General features: G+C 36.3%; 2 protein-coding genes across 8 annotated transcripts in view; both read right to left on the minus strand.

Moving 5' to 3' along the window:
- Window positions 1-20,490, minus strand: part of DYM (dymeclin) — a 439,642-nt gene that overhangs the window by 127,425 nt on the left and 291,727 nt on the right. The gene's annotated exons all lie outside the window — the stretch shown is intronic.
- LOC116537376 (ATP synthase subunit ATP5MPL, mitochondrial-like) lies at window positions 8,181-8,586 on the minus strand. The gene has a single exon (XM_032259517.1). The coding sequence runs from the start codon at window positions 8,573-8,575 to the stop codon at window positions 8,333-8,335; it is 243 nt and encodes an 80-aa protein (XP_032115408.1). The 5' UTR covers window positions 8,576-8,586; the 3' UTR covers window positions 8,181-8,332.

Here is a 20,490-nt window from a genome sequence, read left to right on the forward strand (position 1 = left end):
CAAAAAAAAAAAAAAAAAAAAAAAAAAAGAAAAACTGTTTTTAGATGTTGTACAACATCTGAAGTAAAGGATTATAATCCCTAACAGAAGGGAGATGAACATGAGCCCCATAATGGTGAGCTTCTGTCTCAAGGAACATTGCAGACTATGGTCCAGGAAGGTGGGACCCAAAGAGTACACAGAAGAGTACACAGAATTGCTGTGCTGAGCTGAGAAGACAGAAAGAAGAATTTTAACACTGCTGTGGCAACTGCATTTTGCAAGGCAGAATACTAGAGAGGAGAGAATTTCCAGAAAGCAGGTCCAGAAATCCAAGTGTCTTCTTGAATGTTTGGGTAAATGGTAAGCTGTACTGTGCACAGCAAGACTCCACAAAGTGTGGCAGTAAACAACTATCCAGGAGCTGTAAACTAAATACAGATTTTGGGGATCATAACAAACTAAGGGATACGGGAGTTCCAACCAGCCAGGAGATAAAACTCAATTGAACATGAACGTTCAGTTGAATTCTTAGAAAGGCCATGCTTTAGGAGTCAGGCTATTCTACCCTAGAGCACAGATTACTTTATTCTAAGAGGTACCCTGATACAGCAAAACAAACAATCTTCAAAGAATACAATTGATTTACATTAACTATAAATGCACTAAACATTCCAGTTAAATGGCAGAGATTTCCAGACTGGATAAAAAAGGAAGAACCAACCATGTGCTATTTAAGAGAGACATATTTGTAAATTTAAAGATACAGATAAGTTCACAAAAGGATGCAAAAAAGACATCCTATAGAAACATTAATCATAAGGAAGTTGGAGTGGCCATATTAATTTCAGACAAAGTAGGCTTAAGAACAATATTATTATTACTAGAGATAAAGAGAGAGATTTTATAATGATGAAAGTCAGTTTACCATGAAAACATAACAATACTAAATATGTATGTGCCTAATAAAAGAACTTCAGAGAGATATATTGTAACTATGTGATACCAATATGACATTTATTATATCTAATAAAGAAAGAATTCTTCTTTAGGGTAGATGGCAGCTTAAAAATAAAGGCAATTCTGATTCCATGTACTTCTCATAAAAATCTGAAGTATGGCCCACGGTACCGTTTTTCAAGCCAAAACTTCACTGTAGTATTCAGTAATCCCCTTACAAAGAAAATATTTATTTAAATATCAATTTAGAAAAATCTGTAATTATTTCAGATGGTTTAAAAAGGATAGCCACTGAATAGAAAGGATATCCACAGGCCACTAAGTAGTCTTTCTAGATTAAGTTTCAACTAATATCATCAAGGAAAAAAAATTCCTTAAACATTTATTGGTAATGTTAGATGTTGCACAAAACAAACAACAGAGGCAATGAATATTATTTAAGTTTATACTTAAAGTGGGAAGAAAATTACATGAAATAATTACTGAATAAATAAGTATGAAATCATATGATACTGGTTACATGCTGAGGATATATCTGACAGAACCATTTCGTTGAAATGCAATACTCCAGTGAAGTTTCATGAAGGTCAGCTTAGGCCCTACACGATGTCTTGAAAAAGAAGAAAGAGTTATTTGTGTAAGAGCGAATACAAGGCACTTCCAAATAGAAGGCAAAGCACAGAGGCAAAAGTAGGAGAGAGCAAGAAAATGGAATGGAGGTACTATACAAGAAGTAGGAAACAGGATTCAGTACATAAGGGCGCATACATTTTTTTCAATCATTTTATTTTTCTGGGTCTTCTCCATTTGAGATTTAGTTTTGCTTTGGCTTTCCTTTTTAACAGTAAACACCATACTTTCCACTCACCATTATTCCCATGAATCACTGATAACTAATATTAACAGTTTATTGGATATGATTCCAGAAATGTTATATATATCAAGACATGTAAACAAATGCATACTGTACCCATATATATATATATATATATCTCCATCTTTTTTATTCCATGAAATATGTACTATGCTGTGTCTTGCACTTTGTCCATCTAACAGTATATTCCTTCATTCATTCAACAAACACTTGAGTGCCTGTTACTTGATATCAAAAGGATATGGATATACCATAATTTACTTAGTCCATTATTAATCAGTCAATGCAATTGTTTCTAAATTTTTATATTATAAGCAGCATTGCAATGAACACCCTTGTGAATAATTTTTAGCACGCCTGAGTGAGACTACCTTTAACATATTGCCTGAAGCAAAACTGCTGAGTAAGACTAACTGAACATAATACTGAACTGCATTAGAAGGTCCATATTTTCAAGTATGCAAATTATTTTACAGGATATGCAAAATAAAGGTAAAAAAATTGGGACTGTGTATAAGAGATGTTCACAGGGAAATGCATACAGAAGGAAATCAATAATATGCTTCTAACTGGTTGCAGTATATTTTCTGGAATAAATGGAATTTCAAAAGTTTTTTGAGACTAAAAGAAATTTGGGTAGTCAATTCTTGCACAAGGTATGGCAAGACTCAAAAACGTAAACTGGCCACCAAAGAAAGAAAGGAAAGCAATAAATATGCCTGAAAGAAGTGATCTTCTTGGTGGTAGGAAGAAGAAATGGTACAAGTGAAGCACAGCAGCAAACTTTGCAGAGTTGAAGAAAAAATAAGAACTTGAGAGGTACTTCATGAGTTCAGCAGACCTGGGATGTTCATTCTCACATTCCGTGTGTGTGTGTGTGTGTGTGTGCGTGCGCGCGCGCGCATGTCCCCTATTAGTACACCATCAGAGAATAATAAAGGTGATCTATAGTAACTTTCATCATCAATTTAAGAAAATTATTAAACAGTCCTAGGGACCAGAGTAAAAAACACTTAAAACTCTTTCCTTTGGGGAAGAAAGGCTAGTTTGTTTATTTATTTTAAAAGAGAATATGAACACTCTTGTTTTGCTTGCTAGTAGGACACCAAACAAGGAAATGAGCTTCAATTCAAACATGAGATCTTTTGGTTGAGCATAATGGAAAATTTCACTATTAAGGACATAAAATGTTGAAATGGTATACCCAAAGAAGCTGTGCATACTGCTTCCAGCTATCTCAAAGAAATTTTGTATAAGAACAGATCATTTGAGGTCACATTCAGCTCTCCATCAAAGAGAAACAGAACTCACACTTACTTTGTTACTATCATACAATTTAACAGGCATTTTACTAAAATCTTATAGCAAGTGCTTTCAAAGTTTTATTTAAACATTCTAATTTTGGATTTTATTTAGCATTTTTAAGGCAAAATGTATATAAGACACAAGTTGCAAACTGCCGAGTGAAAAGAGTGACTTTTGCTTAAAGCTTTGCAAAGTACTTACCCCCTAGCTTAATGCTAATTAGAGTAAGTAATAAAGACATATGATGTTTATATGTAAATGGATACATTTAATTTCATTTTATTATTTTTTTTTTTGAGACAGAATCTCACTCTGTCGCCCAGGCTAGAGTGCAGTGGTGCAGTCTCAGCTCACTGCCACCTCGACTTCCCAGGTTCAAGCGATTCTCCTGTCTCAGCTTCCCGAGTAGCTGGAACTAAAGGCGCATGCCACCACATCTGGCTAATTTTTTATTTTTTGTAGACACAGGGTTTCACCATGTTGGCTAGGCTGGTCTCAAACTCCTGACCTCAGGTGATCTGCCTGCCTCAGACTCCCAAAGTGCTGTGATTACAGGCATGAGTCACCATGCCCAGATGATAAACTTGATTTTAAAAATGTCTTAAAAATAAAAATGTTCAAGTCTGCTTAATATTCACTTAGTTGGGGTCTTTTTGCTAGAATACTTTTTAAAAATTTGAACAAGACTAGTTTTTCTTTTTTTTATAAGAATGTTCATTACAAATTAAAAAAATGAAAACAGCCAAAACACTAATCAAGAGGATGAGTAAATAAACTGTGTGATATTTATACAAGAAAATATTATACAGCAATTTAAAATTATCTAAAGCTACATGTATCAGTATGGATACATCTCAAAAACAATGTTGAGTAAAAAATAGGCAGAAATCCTTAGAGAACATGAACAAGGCAATTTTATGTTTTAAAAATGGAAAACAATATTACATATCATTTACAGATTAAACATATGAAGTAATAACATCAAATAGATATGGAAACGATAAATCCTACATTTAGGATTGCCACTGTTCTCTGAGAAAGGAGGAAACAGTGAGTACAGTTCTCACATAACTACTCTCTCTCTCTCTCTCTATATATATATATATATATATATATATGCACATACATACAGTAGATAAAAAATGTTCTTTTGGTAACACTGGATACATACACAAGAAAGTGCTATATTACTCTATTTTTTGTGTATGCAGAAAGTATTATACAGCATTTTAAAAATCTGATAAAAAGAACATGCTATCCTGAAGAAAACAGAGCCCCTGCCAACAGACAGCATTTCACAAAAGAAAGCAGCATGTAAACAGAATAAGTGTGGTCAGTCCAAACGGGAGCACGCTGAGAAAATCACAAGCTGGTGGAATGGCTGTAGTGCAGGGTGCACAGATGGTGGCAGGAGATGACACCAGAACGAAGACAGTTTGAAGCCATACTGTGAAGGGCTGCTTTATGGCACATCAAAAGCCCCGGACTTTTATTCTATTTGGAGTGAGAAGCTAATGGCACATTGGTCTTACAAAATAATGAAAGAGACATGGCTCCCTGCCCCCTAGAACCTGAAGTCTACTGGAATGGGGAAAAAAAACCGTCTACAATACTGAAATCAGAGACTGCCACGGGTCTGAAGACAGCACTGTGGGAGAAGAGGGGGAAGATTAGGTGCATTCCACAGAGGAAATCTATCTTGACTGTAGCCTTGAAGGTTAGGGGACTTGCTATTTGAAAAAGCAAAGGGAGAGGAAGAATAATTCAGAAGAGGGAAAGTGTTCAGAAAGGCACTGCGAGATTTCAAAGAAATACCCATAGCTTATAAGGCAAGAACAGAGAAAACTCGTGGGGGTGAGAGGTAGCAAGAAATGAAGCCGGCAAGACAAGAAGCACCAAATAAAAAGGCTACACGGACCATGCTAAGAGGTATGCATTTTATCTTGCTCAGCCACTGAGACAGACAGTGAGTCAAATATTTACCAAGGGTCTACTATGTGCCAGGCAACGTGAAAGCAAAAGCAGCACCGTTTCCATCCCACCTCCCTGAGGGCGCAGTCAGGTGAGAAAGGACATGCCTAACAGACTGTAGATGAACACGGAATATTAGGGGGACACAGGTGAGGACTGCCCAACTGCACTCGAAGGGAGAAAGAAGCAATCACTTCTGGAGATGATGCCTGCACTGCATTCTTAAGAAACAATTAGGAGTTAGCCGAGCAAATCGGGCAACGACAAAGGTGATTTGGGCAGAGAATGGAACAGGAGCTAAGGTAGAGAATTATGAGCCCTGAGGGTGGAGGAAACAGCACTGCATGTTCATCAAGTATGAGTACACAGCAGAGCACAGCAATGAGGCTGGGTAGCAGTGAGGATGGTTCATCAAGTACTTCTTAAGTCCCTCAGACTTTGAACTTTATTGTGAAAGCCAGAGGTGTTCTATGAAAGCAGGACTGCACTATGGGATCAACGCAAAGCTGCTGTGTTTGGTACTCAGCTGCGAGGTGGGGGCAGCGCTCTGCAGTGAGGATGGCAGTTTACTACCTGTGCATCTATGTCCTGAGCCTCCACCCTAAGCCCTGCCATGTGTGGTAGCTAGAGTCCCTACTTCAGGGTACCTAGAACTGAAGGTTGAAAACCACTGACCTGAGCAACGTGGTCCAAGTATATAAAATTCTATTTGTTTTAGAAAGACTTCTCTGCTCCTGGAGAAAAGGATGGCCAGGAGATGACAACTGAACAAGAGTAGAAACAGAACCCTTAGGAAACATCCACATTACCCAAAGAAAGAGATGAGGAGGCCTCAAGTTAAAGCAAATAGAGCTGTGTGGAAGGCAGAGACAGCATGGAAAGGGAAGGAAAGGATCAGGGCTGACTGAGGTCTCTAATCTGGGAAACACAGTGCTTAGTTGGTAAGGTAACTGACATGCTAGCAATACAAACAAATTGAAAGGGAGGGAGAGGGCTCAGGAAGACAAAGAAATTAGTAACAGTAGCAGCAGTTATGAGTTATGTATCAGGTGCCGTCCATCTAACAACCGTGTGATGTGGGTCCTACCATTATCCATTCTCCCTCCCTCTTTTTAAATGGATGATGGAATGAACCTGAGAGAGTAATTTGCCCAGGCACACAGCTTAGTGGCGGAGTCAGGAGTCAATGCTAGTATTGCTGGCTCCAGAATCCATGCTGTTAACAAACCTTTTAGGGAAAGTACAGGTGCTCAGCAACACCAGGTGGAGATGGTCAGAAAGAAGCAGATGGGCAGTTTAGAAATACTAATTTGGTGCTCAGAAGATAGGGAAGGAGAAATTTTAGGGTTATGTGCATCAGCTGCAATCACAAAAGTGGAGGCGATCACCCAAGGATATTGTGTAATGTAAGAAAGAACTGTGGGAGACTGGGCGTGGTGGCTTACACCTGTAATCCCAGCACTTTGGGAGGTCGAGCAGGTGGATCACAAGGTCAGGAGTTTGGGATCAGTCTGACCAATGTGGTGAAACCCTGTCTCTACTAAAAATACAAAAATTAGTTGGGCATGGTGGTGTGTGCCTGTAATCCCAGCTACTCAGGAGGCTGAGGCAGGAGAATTGCTTGAACCCGGGAGGCGGAGGTTGCAGTGACTGAGCCGAGATTGCGCCACTGCACTCCAGCCTGGGCGACAGAGTGAGACCCCATCTCAAAAAAAAAAAAAAAAAAAAAAAAAAGAAAAGAAAAGAAAAAGAGATTGTAAGAAACACCAAGACTGAAAGGGTGAAGAAAGAGAGGCCAGAAAGGGTCACTTAAACAGAAGGAGGAGAGGCAGTAGGAAAGAAAGATGTTCTGGAAGCCAAGAAAACAATTTTAAGGAAAGAATAATCATGACTGTTAAACGCTGTCAAACAGTAAAGTAGGATTTACAAACTGCATTTGGCAAAAGGAAACAAATCAGTGGTGACCTTATCCACTTTCAGAGGGGAGGAGGAGGCAGAAGCTGGACTGCAGTGCTTGAGAAATAAGTAGGATGTGAGGAAGCGGAGAAAATAGGTGTAGACTTTTAAGAAACTGAACATTGCTGGGGAGCAGAGAGCTACTGTAATGCTCCGAAGGGAAAGGTAATGCATCACAGAAAGGCCACTTACTGGGAGGAGGTGTGGAGGTTCTGTCTTTGAAAGTTTCAGACATTTCCTGTAAGAGCCCTGCCAATCCTCACAAATCTCAGCCAACCTTTCTCCATTCCTCAGTCCTTCCCCTAACACACTAGTAACAGCAGTCACAGCGGGGAAAAAAGAAATAACTGAACTCCACAAAAGACCTGGGAGCAGATGATTTACAGATAAAGAAACCCAGGTGTACAGCGTTAGGTACTTGACCCACGATCAAATTTACATTGTGTAGTGAATACAAAAGTTCTTTATAAATCCTAGAGCTATTAAAATGAAAAAAAAAAATACAAAAAACTACTAAAGTTATTAGAGGTGGAGTGGGAGCTAGAAACCAAATCTCACACCAGGTGTCATGCTCTCATCTGTAGACACTAATTTCCTTTACGTGTAGACACCCCTCCTTCCTCCTCTCCTGCAAATCACAGCCCCACACCACTGATTCCACACCCTCTGGGAAAGAGTTCTGAAACCCGTGCTCTCCCTGCTCCTGAACGCTGCTGGTCCTTAATTACAGTCCTACGCTACTGGTTATCTTAGTTTTAATCAGCTTTATTGAGAAATAATCTTTATATAATAAAACTCACCAATCTTAAGTAGACAGTGCAATGAATTTTGAAAAAATGTAAACATTCATGTAATCCATCACTACAATCATGATACAGAACATTTCCATTACCCCAAAAAGTTGCCCCGGGCTCTTTTACTCCAGTACTGCCCCCGCCCCCGCCATCCCCCCACCAACTTCCAGGCAACCACTAATCTGCTTCCTGTCACTGCAGTTTTGCCTTTTCAAAAATTTCCTGCAAATAGAATCATACCATAGGTACTGTTTTGTTTCTGCTATCTATCAGTCAGCATAAAGCTTTTCAAATGCATCCAAACTGTTTTGTATATCAGTAATTCATTCCTTTTTTTTTTCCAGAGCATCTCACAGATCCATTTATTCATGCCATGAAGTAAACGGTACTCATACAAGTGTACAGTGATGTTCCACGCGCCCCATCTAACACGGCTTGCTCAAATTTACAGGCAGACTGACGTTTTCTTTCACAGGTACTCCAAGTAAGCTGGTTAATGATGATCACGAGCAGATGCTACAGCTTTCGCAGCCTTATTTCTTTTATCGGCGGCATGGAGTTTATAAACGATGAAGCCCATCAGCCCCATTCCTACCCAAATCTCCTGGTAAACTTGGGTATAGTAGGGTTTCAAGGGGAGCCACACATTTTTAATAAAATTTTGAAGCATCTTGGCGCAGGAAAGACAGCTCAGGGAGCACCACAAACCCGCACCCAACTGAGAAAAGCAATTCATTCCTTTTAATTGCTATTTTTCCATTGTACAGATGTGCCTCGATTTCTTTACCAGTTGTAGTTGTTTCCAGTGTTGGGGTATTATGAAGAAAGCTGCTATGAACACCTGTACAGGTTTTTATGTGAATATATGTTTTCATTTCTCTTGAATAAATACCTATGAGTAGGATTGCTGGATTGTATGTTATTTAACTCTATAAGAAACCACTAAACTCTTACACATTCTTGTGAACACTTGGCATTTCAGTCTTTTTAACTTTAGCTGTATTAGTGGATGTGAAGTAATTTTCTCCGTGGTTTTAATTTGCATTTTCCGAATGAGTTTTCTAGTGCTCACATGTTGTCTTTGGAGAAGTGTCTATTCAAATCTTTTGACCATTTAAAACAATGGGTTGTTTTTCTTCTTGAGTTGTAAGAGTTCTTCATACATTCAGGATACAAGTTCTTTATCAGGTATAAGTTTTGTAAATATTTTCTCCCTCGCCTATGGCCTGGGGGTGGTGGTAGTGGGGCCGTTTATCTTTTTCATTTTCTTCACAAAAACAGTCCTTTTGAAGAGCAAAAATTTTAAACTTAATGAAATCATCAGTTCATCAAATTTTTAAAAAATGTTTTTTATGTCTTATCTAAGAAGTTTTTGCTTAATCCAAGATCCCAAAGATTTTTCTATGATTTCTTCTATATGATTTATAGTTTTAGCTCTTATCTTTAGGTCTCTGATCCATTTTGAGTTAATATGTATATATGACATGAAGAGTCACAATTTATTTCATTGGTTTGTTTTTTTTTTTGCATGTAGATATTTAATTGTTCCAGTACCATTTGTTGAAAAGATTATCCTTTCTCCCTAAAATTACCTTGGCACCACTGTTAAAATTTCATTGAGCATATACGCACTGGTCTATTTCTCAATTCTCTTCAATTCCATTGGTCCATAAATCTGTCATACAATATTTTCCCACTGTCTTGATTATTCCAGTTTATAGTAAATCTTGAAATCAGGTAGTGAGAGTCTTCCAACTGAGGCTTTGTCAAAATTGCTTTTGGCTATTCTGGGTCCTTTGTAAAGTATTTCCATACAAATTTTAGAACCAACTTGTCATTTTCAACCAAATCACCTGGTAAGATTTTAATTAGGATTGTGTTTAACATATAGATCAATTTCAGGATCTTAATAATACTAAGAATAAAATAACCCTGTTTATTTAAGTTTTCCTTAACTTCTTTCAGCTATGTTTTATAGTTTTCAGTGTACCAGGTGAATGTATTTTAAGTCTATCCTTAAATTATTTCATATTTTTGATGCTGCCATAAATGGTATTATTTTAAAATTTCAATTACTGGTTGTTCACAGCAAGAATGTAGAAATAAAATTATTGTTATATACTGACCTTGTTGTATCCTATGATCATGCTAAACTCAGTTATAAATTCTAGTAGGTTTTTTGTAGATTCATTAGGACTTTTAAAACATAAATAATCATGTCTTATGCAAATAGCTAAACAGTTAAATAGTTAATAAAATTTAATAGTTTTAAATCTTTTCCGATCTGGATATTAAAAATTTCTGTTTCTTGACTTATGGTATTGGCTAGGACCTATAGTACAATACTAAATAAAGGTCAGAGTAGACATCCTTGCTATTTTCCTGATCTTAGAGGAAAAGAGCCATTTTTCACTAAGTATGATTTTAGTTGTGTTTCAGTGATGATTTTTGTTGGGTTGAAGAAATTCCCTCTATTTCTTGTTATGTGAAAGTTGTTTTCATTTTTTTTCATAAATGGCCACTGAATTTTGTCAAATGCTTTTTCTGTACCTACTGAGATGATTATATAGTTTTAAGTCTAATAAAGTAGTGGATTGTACTGATTGATTATGGCATGTTAAACCAAACTTACTTTCATAGGATGGGTCCCAATGGTATCTTTTTATATGATGATGATGTAGATAATAAGAATGATGGTAGCTACCACTTACTGAGAATGTGCTCTATGCCACTCATCTCTCTAACCTTTTATATTTGTTAACTAAATATACAACTCCTTAATGAAGACAGTATTACCATTATCATCACATTGTATAAGTGATGACATACAGAAGTAAATTAACTTGCCAAGGGCTATACTATTCATAAATGGAAGAGCTAGAACTCACACCTGGTAATCTGAGTCTACACTGTGGACTCATGACCACTTCATTATCTCTTATATGGAGATTTGTTAATTATGGTGGCTATTTTTTTTTCCTGTCCAACATGATTCACTCTCACCCCCAACTTTTTCAAGAACAGAAACTACTTTCCTGAAAAAAAGTGAGTTTATGATACAGTCTCATTCCCTGAGTCACAGAGATTGGTCAATGAATATAAGCTCTAAGTTGAGCCAGCTGGAAATATTCCCTAGGATTTTACTAACTAGAAAGGGTGAGAAAGCTGCTTTTTCTCTCTGGTCAGAAGACTGTAAAGACGTAATTCCGGAGTTGGCTATGGTCAGGCTTAGCTTCATGAAGAAAACCCATGTGCAAGAAGAGGGAACAAAGGGAACTTAAGGAAAGAGAGAAAGAGAGAGACAGAGAACTGAGGGAAAAGGCTGAAGGAGAAAGGGACACATAATGATGGTTCTAACAAATAAGGAAAAGACGTGACCATAATACAAACAAGAAAATCATCAAAGCCAACGAAGACAGAACAAATTTATGTTATGAAACTTGTCTCTTTGTACTTGCAGATTATAATAGAAATAGTAACTTCCCAAGCTTTTTTTTCTCTATCAAATTATGTAATCCTAATTATTTGTTTGCTTCAATATGCTGCTTCATAGTTGCTCTTAAACTGCTACACCCAAGTGTAATGCATATTTGTACTGTAAACATGTATTTTTCCAAATGCCAAGTTCATTTAAGGCCTTGATTGTAGATCCTTGGGTTCTGCACACAACATGGTCTAAAATATGCTTACTACTAATTGATGATTTCTCTTCTTTTCTATCATTCTTACTCCAATAAAAGAAACTGCAATGACATCAGTATTCTTGCCTTACAAAATCAGAAACAAGCAGTCTTAGTTGATTTTAGTTTAAAAACCTTATTTTTAAGGACCAAAAGTTAAAATGAAGGACAGACTAATTACATAAGAATCTTTGCTAAGAACACTGACATTTACAAAGAAGCAAGGTTAGGGCAGAGTAAACTGCCCATTCATTCACATTTAGTTGTCTTAATAACCATAAACATTATTTTAGGTATATGATAACTAGCTTAAAATTCATTTCCATCCAGGACAAGAGCTAAAATTGTTGATTTTATGGCATAAAAGGTACAGAACAAAATAACAAACCTCAGCACCACCAGCTTGCTGACTGTCAAGCAATGCTTGTTAAAATGCAAATGTCTTGTGACTAGCAGTACACAGCATAATGCATGGACAACAGATGTGTCCTTCAGTACACCAAGCACCACACATGGTCTAGTAGAACCTACCCTCCATATTTCAACACTATAAGAAAAACACAGTAACCCATCTTCTTCAAAAACCCTATCGTAAAAGCAAAAGACAAAGAAATATACGTGTGATGTTTAGCGAAAGAGGTTCCCACCAAAAGGGTACTCCTGGAATTATAACTGGTGAACCCAATCCCAGTATCTAAAAACGTACAATGTATCTTAGCAAGAACTTAAAATTATGGCTACAACATTCAGTATGATCTTCATGGTATGACTGCATAATCAAAAATTATATGTAAACCCAAAAATAACTAGTCATAGAACATGGCAAAGTATTTGACTAAATAATGTTTCTTAAAAAAAGAAATGCTGAAACTCAGGAACTGAATTTCCCCTAGCTAAGGTAACTAAAGTCAAAACATGGAAGACACAGAAAGAGAACTGGAAGATGGCTAACAACTTTAAAAATGATGTCACACCAATTATTCCTGATAAAACATCTTGAGAATAATGGATAAAATATACAGTCTGTCAACATATACTCTGGTAACTATATTATCAAATTTATAAGACAGTGAAATAAGAGAATCTAACATTAGCTTAAAGACATTTATTTTCATTTTCTACAAAAACATTCATGCAAATTTCATTTGTGTGTTTTTAACATAAGCACATTTTATTCAATATATATATATTTTAAGAGACAGGGTCTCATTCTTTTGCCCAGGCTAGAGTACAGTGGTGCAATCAGAGCTCATGACAGCCTCAAACTTCTAGACCCAAGTGATTCTCCAGCTTCAGTCTCCTGAGTAGCTGGGACAACAGGCACGTGTCACCAAGCCCAGCTAATTTTTTTTTTTTTTTTTTTGTAGAGACAAGGTCTTGCCTTGTTGCCGACACTGGTCTTGAACTCTGGCCTCAAATGATCCTCCCACTTCAGCCTCCCAAAGTGCTGATTACAGGTGTGAGCCACTGTGCCTGGCTTCTTTCCAATTTTGACTAGATTTGGTTATAAATGTTATTTAGCAAAAATTACAAAATTAAAAATTGGTAATTTCTCTCAAAAGAACTCTACTGCCTTTATACATATTTCATGGATAATGTATTTTAAAAATGCATACCCTTTATAAACTATGATGAAAAACTAAGTTTTTTTTATAGTTAATATACAATTCTAAAGATATCTTGTTATAAGTTTTATGGCATTTTCTCTTCTCTATTAGAAAATTATATTCTGTGAAGAAAGAAAGAGATCTGACTGGAAAGAAGTTTGGTTGTCTTTTTCGGTGACCCTTTCTTAGTCTCTTGAGAAAACTACTGCCAAACAAATAGCAAACCTATCCAGTTTTTAAAAAAAATCCTGTGGCAAAGTGTCATTAATTTATGAGAATAATTGGGATCAAAATTACACTGAATGAGAAAATTCATTTGGAAAGTGGAATGATCTCACAGTGAGTGCAAGAGGAGCCAGGACGGCAGCGTAGAAGTTATTATCATCACAGGTCATAAGGCACTTCCTAAGTGTAAAGAAATTTCCTCTCAGGGGACACCTACCAAATAAAGTGTGTTTACTATATGTCAGATTTTACAAAGATAGGCACAGGAAACATGATACTGCTAATTTTGTGGAAATGCTGCAGAGTACCTATACCTATGTTATAACACAATTGATAGCCAAGATATTTCCCAGGTGTTGGACCCTTGAGAATCCCAACTGCAACTTGGGAATTTTCTCTTTGCTTAGTCCTTAATCTTAATTTAGTGAATATAATCAATCTTTAGGATGGCCAGAGGAACAGGAAGTCTTAACTGAAATTATAGGTCTTTATTAGTAAATGCCTTTTTTCCAACACCTAATAGCCTGATCACTATAAAAAAGTCTTAGGTCTGTAAAAACTTTATCCATTTATTTCAACTTCCTTTTGACCTTAGTGTACCTAATTATTAATTTATACTTGCTCTACACATTTTTCACATGTCCCCCCTTTATCTTTTGCTTGTACATTTGTCTCATTTCTTTTTTTTTTCTTTGAGACAAAGTCTTGCTCTGTCGTCCTGGCTGGAGTGCAGTGGCATGATGTCAGCTCACTGCAACCTCCGCCTCCCAGGTTCAAGCAATTCTTCTGCTTCTAGAGTAGCTGCGGATATAGGCCTGTCCAACGACACCTGGCTAATTTTTTGTGATTTTAGTAGAGACAGCGTTTCACTGTGTTAGCCAGGATTGACATTTGTCTCATTTCTTATGTGAATACAAGTTCAAGGGCACAGATGTCCATTCCTCTTTTCCTCTTTCAACACTTGCACAGTGCCTCCTGTATATACCAATGGTTTGAGTGGGCTAGTTATCCCTCATTTTCCTTTTAAATAAAATATCCACTGACTGGTGGACAAGATATTCTTTGAATTAAAGTTCTAAACTACTTTTTAGAAAAACCACAAAACCAATCATATATTTACAGTAAATTCCTAGGAAACCCACCTCTACTGTGACTCATCCTGAATGAAGAAGTAGCCCCCTTTCCAACCTCTTAATACAAAAACCCAAACCACAAAGAGAGAACAATTTCCATGAATGAAGTTGTTATCAATGCCCACAGCAAAGCCAAGGATTTAACTCGTTAGGTCTTGAATTAGTCTTACTTCTCAGAAAGCTCAGTTACTGGCTTCCTCAGCTAAAGCTTCTAAATAATAAAAGCAGCAAAGTAGAAAGGAAAACCAGAATGGGAGTATGTGGAAATGGGAAAAAATTAATAGTAGTGTGACCAAAAAGAGAAAAAGGATCCTCAACATCAAAGAAAGAGCAAACTCAGAATTCCACTATGGTTTAGTACCGCAGTACATGCTCAAATCAACAATCCTGTGGTAATGAGGAAAAGACTCAAATGTGTGTAAACTCTTTACTTCAAACTCACAAAATTTTGCAATAGCCAAGATCTTATCCCAAATACTTTTTAACATTTTTAAGATGGTACTTTAGTGAAACATACTTTTGTTATTTGGAAAATATGTGGAACTCCACAATTCCCCAGAATGCCAGATAAATGAGGTATCACTTAAAGACTCTAAAGCCTTATGGCTTCAAACAGCTGTTATTACAATATCAACAGGGTATTTCTAAAATGATAAAATTATAATTCTTTCTATTAAAATATACTAACAATAGAGAAAATAAATGATATTAATCTTCACAAATAACCAATGATAAATGTCTTTTTTAGAATACAGTCCTTTATTATAACTACCAATTATTACAGATGTAGAATTCTATCAGTAGTTGTAAAAATGCCGCCATCTCCAGACAAAATTATAGCTCAAATCAACTTGGGCATAACCTGATAGGAAATCATCTATTTTAAGAACTGTGATTAATGTTTAACCCTGTAGCCCACCCCCACTCCGCCCCCATTTTCCTAAAACCCAGACATAAATTCATGCTTTGTGCTCCCTCTGCTGGCTCAAAAGCTTCAGCTAATTCCCAGTACAGCAACTGAAAGACTGGCACATTATATTTGGGATCTTTACAATGTAATACAGCTCCCTTCTTTGAGTGTTGATGCAAAACAGGAGAGGTGACATAACTAGTCCACAGTCACAATGCGTTCTGGGAACCAGAACAACTCTGGTCATTTGATTCCCAATCCAGTGCTCCTTCCATTCCATAATGATCTCCCTGCCTTCATGTGCAAGACTATTATTGAACTTTATTTTGCCACGGGAGTTATTTAAAATCTGAAGCTCAGTATCTTTTGGTTTCACAGATTTTTCACTGTACTATAATTACAACTGATAAGCAGATTTGACCAATATTCAATACAGACCTATTAGGCTTAAAGAGTATCCTTGTTTCGAATTTGTTTAGACAGGTCCCAATTTAAGACACCTACTGTAAAGTTTCTTGATATACAGAGTACTTCAAATGTCACCTAATGTGATTCTACTATTTGCTTACAAACCATGCCACAATTTGGAATATATAGTTACCACAAAATATATCTTTAGGTCTGTAAAACCATAAAGTCATGTTGTTGTGATGATGAAGATGATGACAACAGTGATGAAGAGGCGGATAGTTAACCATCTACAGAGTATCTATTAAATAACAAACACAGAGTTGGGTCTTTAGAGAAATCATTGTCAATATAAGGTAGATATTACTATCCCTGTTTTACAGAGAAGGAAGCTGAGGGAAAGTAAATTGCCCAAGGTCTGTTGAACGGTATCTACTACTTCTTCTGCATGTAAATGCTTTATTTTATTCATTCTTAATCAACAGAGACAGCAACAGTAAAAGAACCTCTTACTACCAGCACCCTCATTACTTAAGGCAACAAAAGAAAGCAAAAGATACTTGATCCAAAGTATGAATCTGTTTAACTTCTTTTAAAGTTTATGCTAAAGTACACAGGGTTAATATTTTCCTTACTTTCTGTAGAGGAAATTATGTAACCTAAACTATAAATGTTAGTATTTAATTCCAATTTACTTTTGTATAATAGGTGTATTTACTTATTTGTCAAGTGATCTGCTGTGTGGAAAACCTAACTCTAGTCTGATAACAATGCTATTTAGATAGAAACAAACAGTCCCAGATTAAAGAATCTAATCTGTTCAGTCAAAAAGTAAATATTTATTAAACTAGAATATACAAGTCTATCTTTGTGAGGAAGACTTTTTTTCTTCATAAGGGATATAAATTGTTATCTAAATCATGGACAACTTTTATTCAAAATGTTTAATATCTGTGTTCCTTTTGAAACCAGAAAACTATAGACGTCAGTGCCCATCCTCGTTCTCTGGTAGTGATTAGTTGTTATTTTCATAAAAGGGAATCATATTAAATAAACTATTTAAATAGGAGAACAATGTTAAAATGAATCTCTTTCTCAATTATTTATCAATAACCTATACGAAGAGTACAGGTAACAAAAGTTAGTATTCTAGAAATGAGAAAGTAGCCTATAGTAAACTCAACATTAAGGAACTTAAAGAAAATTTACAAATGAATGTAAATTCTAACCTTGCACAATTTAAATAACATGATAAAATTGATACCTAGGGCACTATAGCTACCATCATATCTTTATGGATATCAATGATTTTTCAACTGAAAGATAAAATAACCTCATTTTTGATGTTATGCAGAAAGGAATACAGGATAATTCAAATACATCTGAATTTACACACCAGCTCCTCCATTTAATAACCCATGGGATTTTCAACACTCAATTTTTCCGAGACTCAGTTTCCTTATACGTGGTGATAATGATGGTGGCAGTTACTGAATACGAGTTGCTGTGATGGTTAAATTGAGGAAATGAATGTAAACACCCTTAAGATAGAACCTATGGAAAAAGCCGCCATTCAGTTCCAATTGATTTCTGGCATGGAGGACCACGGGCTCTGTGTTGCCAGCTATTCCAACTTGTTATATGTTTGGAACAAACTTTAAAAAACAAAACAAAAAAAAACTGTGCAAACGGCACAGAGCACCTCTCTAGGCTGAGTCCAGGCTGCAGGCTGTTAGTATGCAGTTTCTAATTTGGAGAATTGCTGGAGATACTACATGTCATGAAATGGGGCAAGCCATCTAGAGTCAAGGTTGTGTTGGAGTTAAATGGGTGTTCTAAATAAAAGAGATGTGCTCTGGTGGGAAAAGTCAAGGGTAAGGGTTACCATAATTTTATGAGAGGAACTCAAAGCAAAAAGCATGTTTCCCTGGCACAGCGTGATTTTGAGATCACTCAGAACTATATATGCCATTGAAAAAATCTTTAATTTTTATATAATGTATTTTAATTTAATTCTTGATCTCCCAGTAAAGAGCATATGTAATTCTCTGTTTTATGAGAGATAGATCAGCTGGTTTATAATAGAATTGTCCAGAGTCCCCACAATACAGGTTGAGTTTCCCTCATCTGAAATGCTTGGAACCAGAAGTGTTTTGAATTTTGAATTTTTGCAAATTTTGGAATATTGGCATGATACTTACCAGGTGAACATACCAAATCCCAAAATTTGAAATCTGAAATGCTCCAATGAATGTTTCCTTTGAGCATTATGTTGGTGCTCAAAAAGTTCTGAATTTTGGAGTATTTCTGATTTTTGGATTAGGGATACTTAATCTGTGTAACCATCATAGGTTCAAGATACAGTCCAAAATTACTCCACATAAAATCTTGGCAAAGGTTTATCATTTTTGTTGAGCGTTTCAAGGAATGAACTTTTGGTTTTAATTTTATCTACTGCATTTGTTTTCTATATCAGTGATTTCTGCTTTTTATTATCTCTGTTTTGGCCTTAATTTGTTTTTTTTCCTAGTTTCTTAAGGTGAAAGCAGAAGTCACTGATTTGAGATCTTTGTTTCTTTCCAATACAGGCATTTCAGGCTATGCCTTTCCCTCAAAATAGTGCTTTAGTGGCAGCCATCTCACGACTTTTGGTATGTTCTACTTTCATTTTCACTTAGTTTAAAAATTGCTTTTGGTTTCTTCTTTGATCCATGGATTATTTAGAAGTATGTCATTTAATTTTGAAATATATGGGATTTTCCAGAAAGCTATCCGTTATTGACATCTATTATAATTCCACTGTGGTCAGAGAAAAAGCTTTCCATGACTTGAATCTTATGTCCTGAATTTTACTGAGACTTGTTGATAGCATAGAATATAGTCTTTCTTGGCAAATGTTCCTATGCAAATGTTATTGGTTGGACTGTTCCATAAATGTCAACTAGGTCAAGTTGGTTGATAGTATTAAGTGTGCTCCACTCTTACTCATTTTCTGTCTATGTTTTCTATCAATTATTAACAAAGAGATACTGAAAGTTCCAACTATAACTGTAATTTGTTTCTCCTTGAAATTTTATTAGTTTTTGCTTCAAATGTGTAGGTTATAATGTACACATTTAGGATTATAATAGTCCTCTTGATACACTGATTCCTTCATCGTTATGGAATAATTTTCTTTATTCTGGTGACGTTTGCTCTCTGAAGTCACTTTGCCTGATAAGTCCTTCCTGCTTTCTTTTGACCGGTGTTAGTGACATGGTTACATTTATGTCTATCCTTTTGCTGTAGTTTTCCATTTGTCCTATCTATTCTTTTTTTCCCCTTTTATATTTTTCTGTCTTCTTTTGGGTTGGGTATTTTTATGATTCCATTTGTTGGCTTATTAGCTGTAATTCTGAACAGTGGTCTGGGAACTCTCAAGACAGTAAGCTATGACACTCACAGGGCTCCCCTCAATTGCTAACACCTCTCAGGGATTTGTTTCTTTTGTTGCCTGAAGCCCAGTGTCTCAAAATCCAGTGCTGCATATACTGTGTCTGTTTTTGTTGCTGTTTCAGGCAGAAGGGTAAATCCAGTCTCTGTTATTCTATCTTGGTTGGAAGTGAATAGTGATTTTTGAACTTCTGTGTTAAAAAAAAAACCCAAGTTTAGAAATTTTACGTAGAAACTTAAAGAACATTGGAGAAAACCAAAGATTTTTAATACAATATTTTTCCTTACTAGAAGTGGTGATTGCATTTTTTTTTCCTATCTCTGATAACCCCAGTATTTTAAATTTCATGCTGATTTTTCAAATACAACACTAAATATTTGTGTGGAAATTGTATTCAGTTATTCCCACTAATTATGTGCTTCATATCACTACATTTTATTTGCACAATTAGTCTTTTAGTGTAGATTGCAAATGCCAGTCACTGCTAGTCTTTTAAAATTTATCCTTCATTGTGAAAATCAGCATACTAGGTATTCGCTACTTTTCCAGATAATGTTGTGGCACCATCAGGAAAGACAAACACCACTAGGCAGTCCTGCATTTCTAAACTTGTGTCCACTGCTCCTCACTTCACTCCACATGTGTCCACATCGGTCCACTCATCATTCCTGCACACTCCACTCTGTTCTTCTGTTAACTGCTCAGCCTAAACTCACTTCCCTCTCCTATACAAACCTGCCTGGGAAATTTCCATTCACCCTTCAAGATGTAGCTTATAAAAATATATACCACATTTTCAAGTTAATCATATACATGTTTATTTCACTAAAAATATTAAGTTCTTGAGCCTGGGATAATTCATTTCTGCCTCTTTGATGCCCATTGTAGTGCCTGTACGTTTAACAGCTAGGCACATGTTTGTTTAACTGAACTGAACTCAGCAATAATTTGGGACGCACAGTGTCAGGGACTGAATGTATGTGTCCCCCACTCCTCAACTTCATATGTTGAAGTCCTAACCCCTAGTATGGCTGTAATTAGAATAAGGAAGTAATTAAGGTTAATGAGGGCATAAGGATGAGGCTCTGATCCAATAGGATTAGTGTCCTCATAAGAAGAGACACCAGAGAGCTCTCTCTCTCTGTGCACAGACTAAGAAGAGGCCTTGTGAACACTCAGTGAGAAGGCAGCCATCTGCAGCCCAAGGGGAGGGCCCTCATCAGACCCCACCCTACTGGCACTTTGATCTTGGACT

This window comes from Sapajus apella, unplaced genomic scaffold (genome assembly GCF_009761245.1).
Source record: "Sapajus apella isolate SASKATOON/1434 unplaced genomic scaffold, GSC_monkey_1.0 scaffold109, whole genome shotgun sequence".
Taxonomy (NCBI): Eukaryota; Metazoa; Chordata; class Mammalia; order Primates; family Cebidae; genus Sapajus; species Sapajus apella.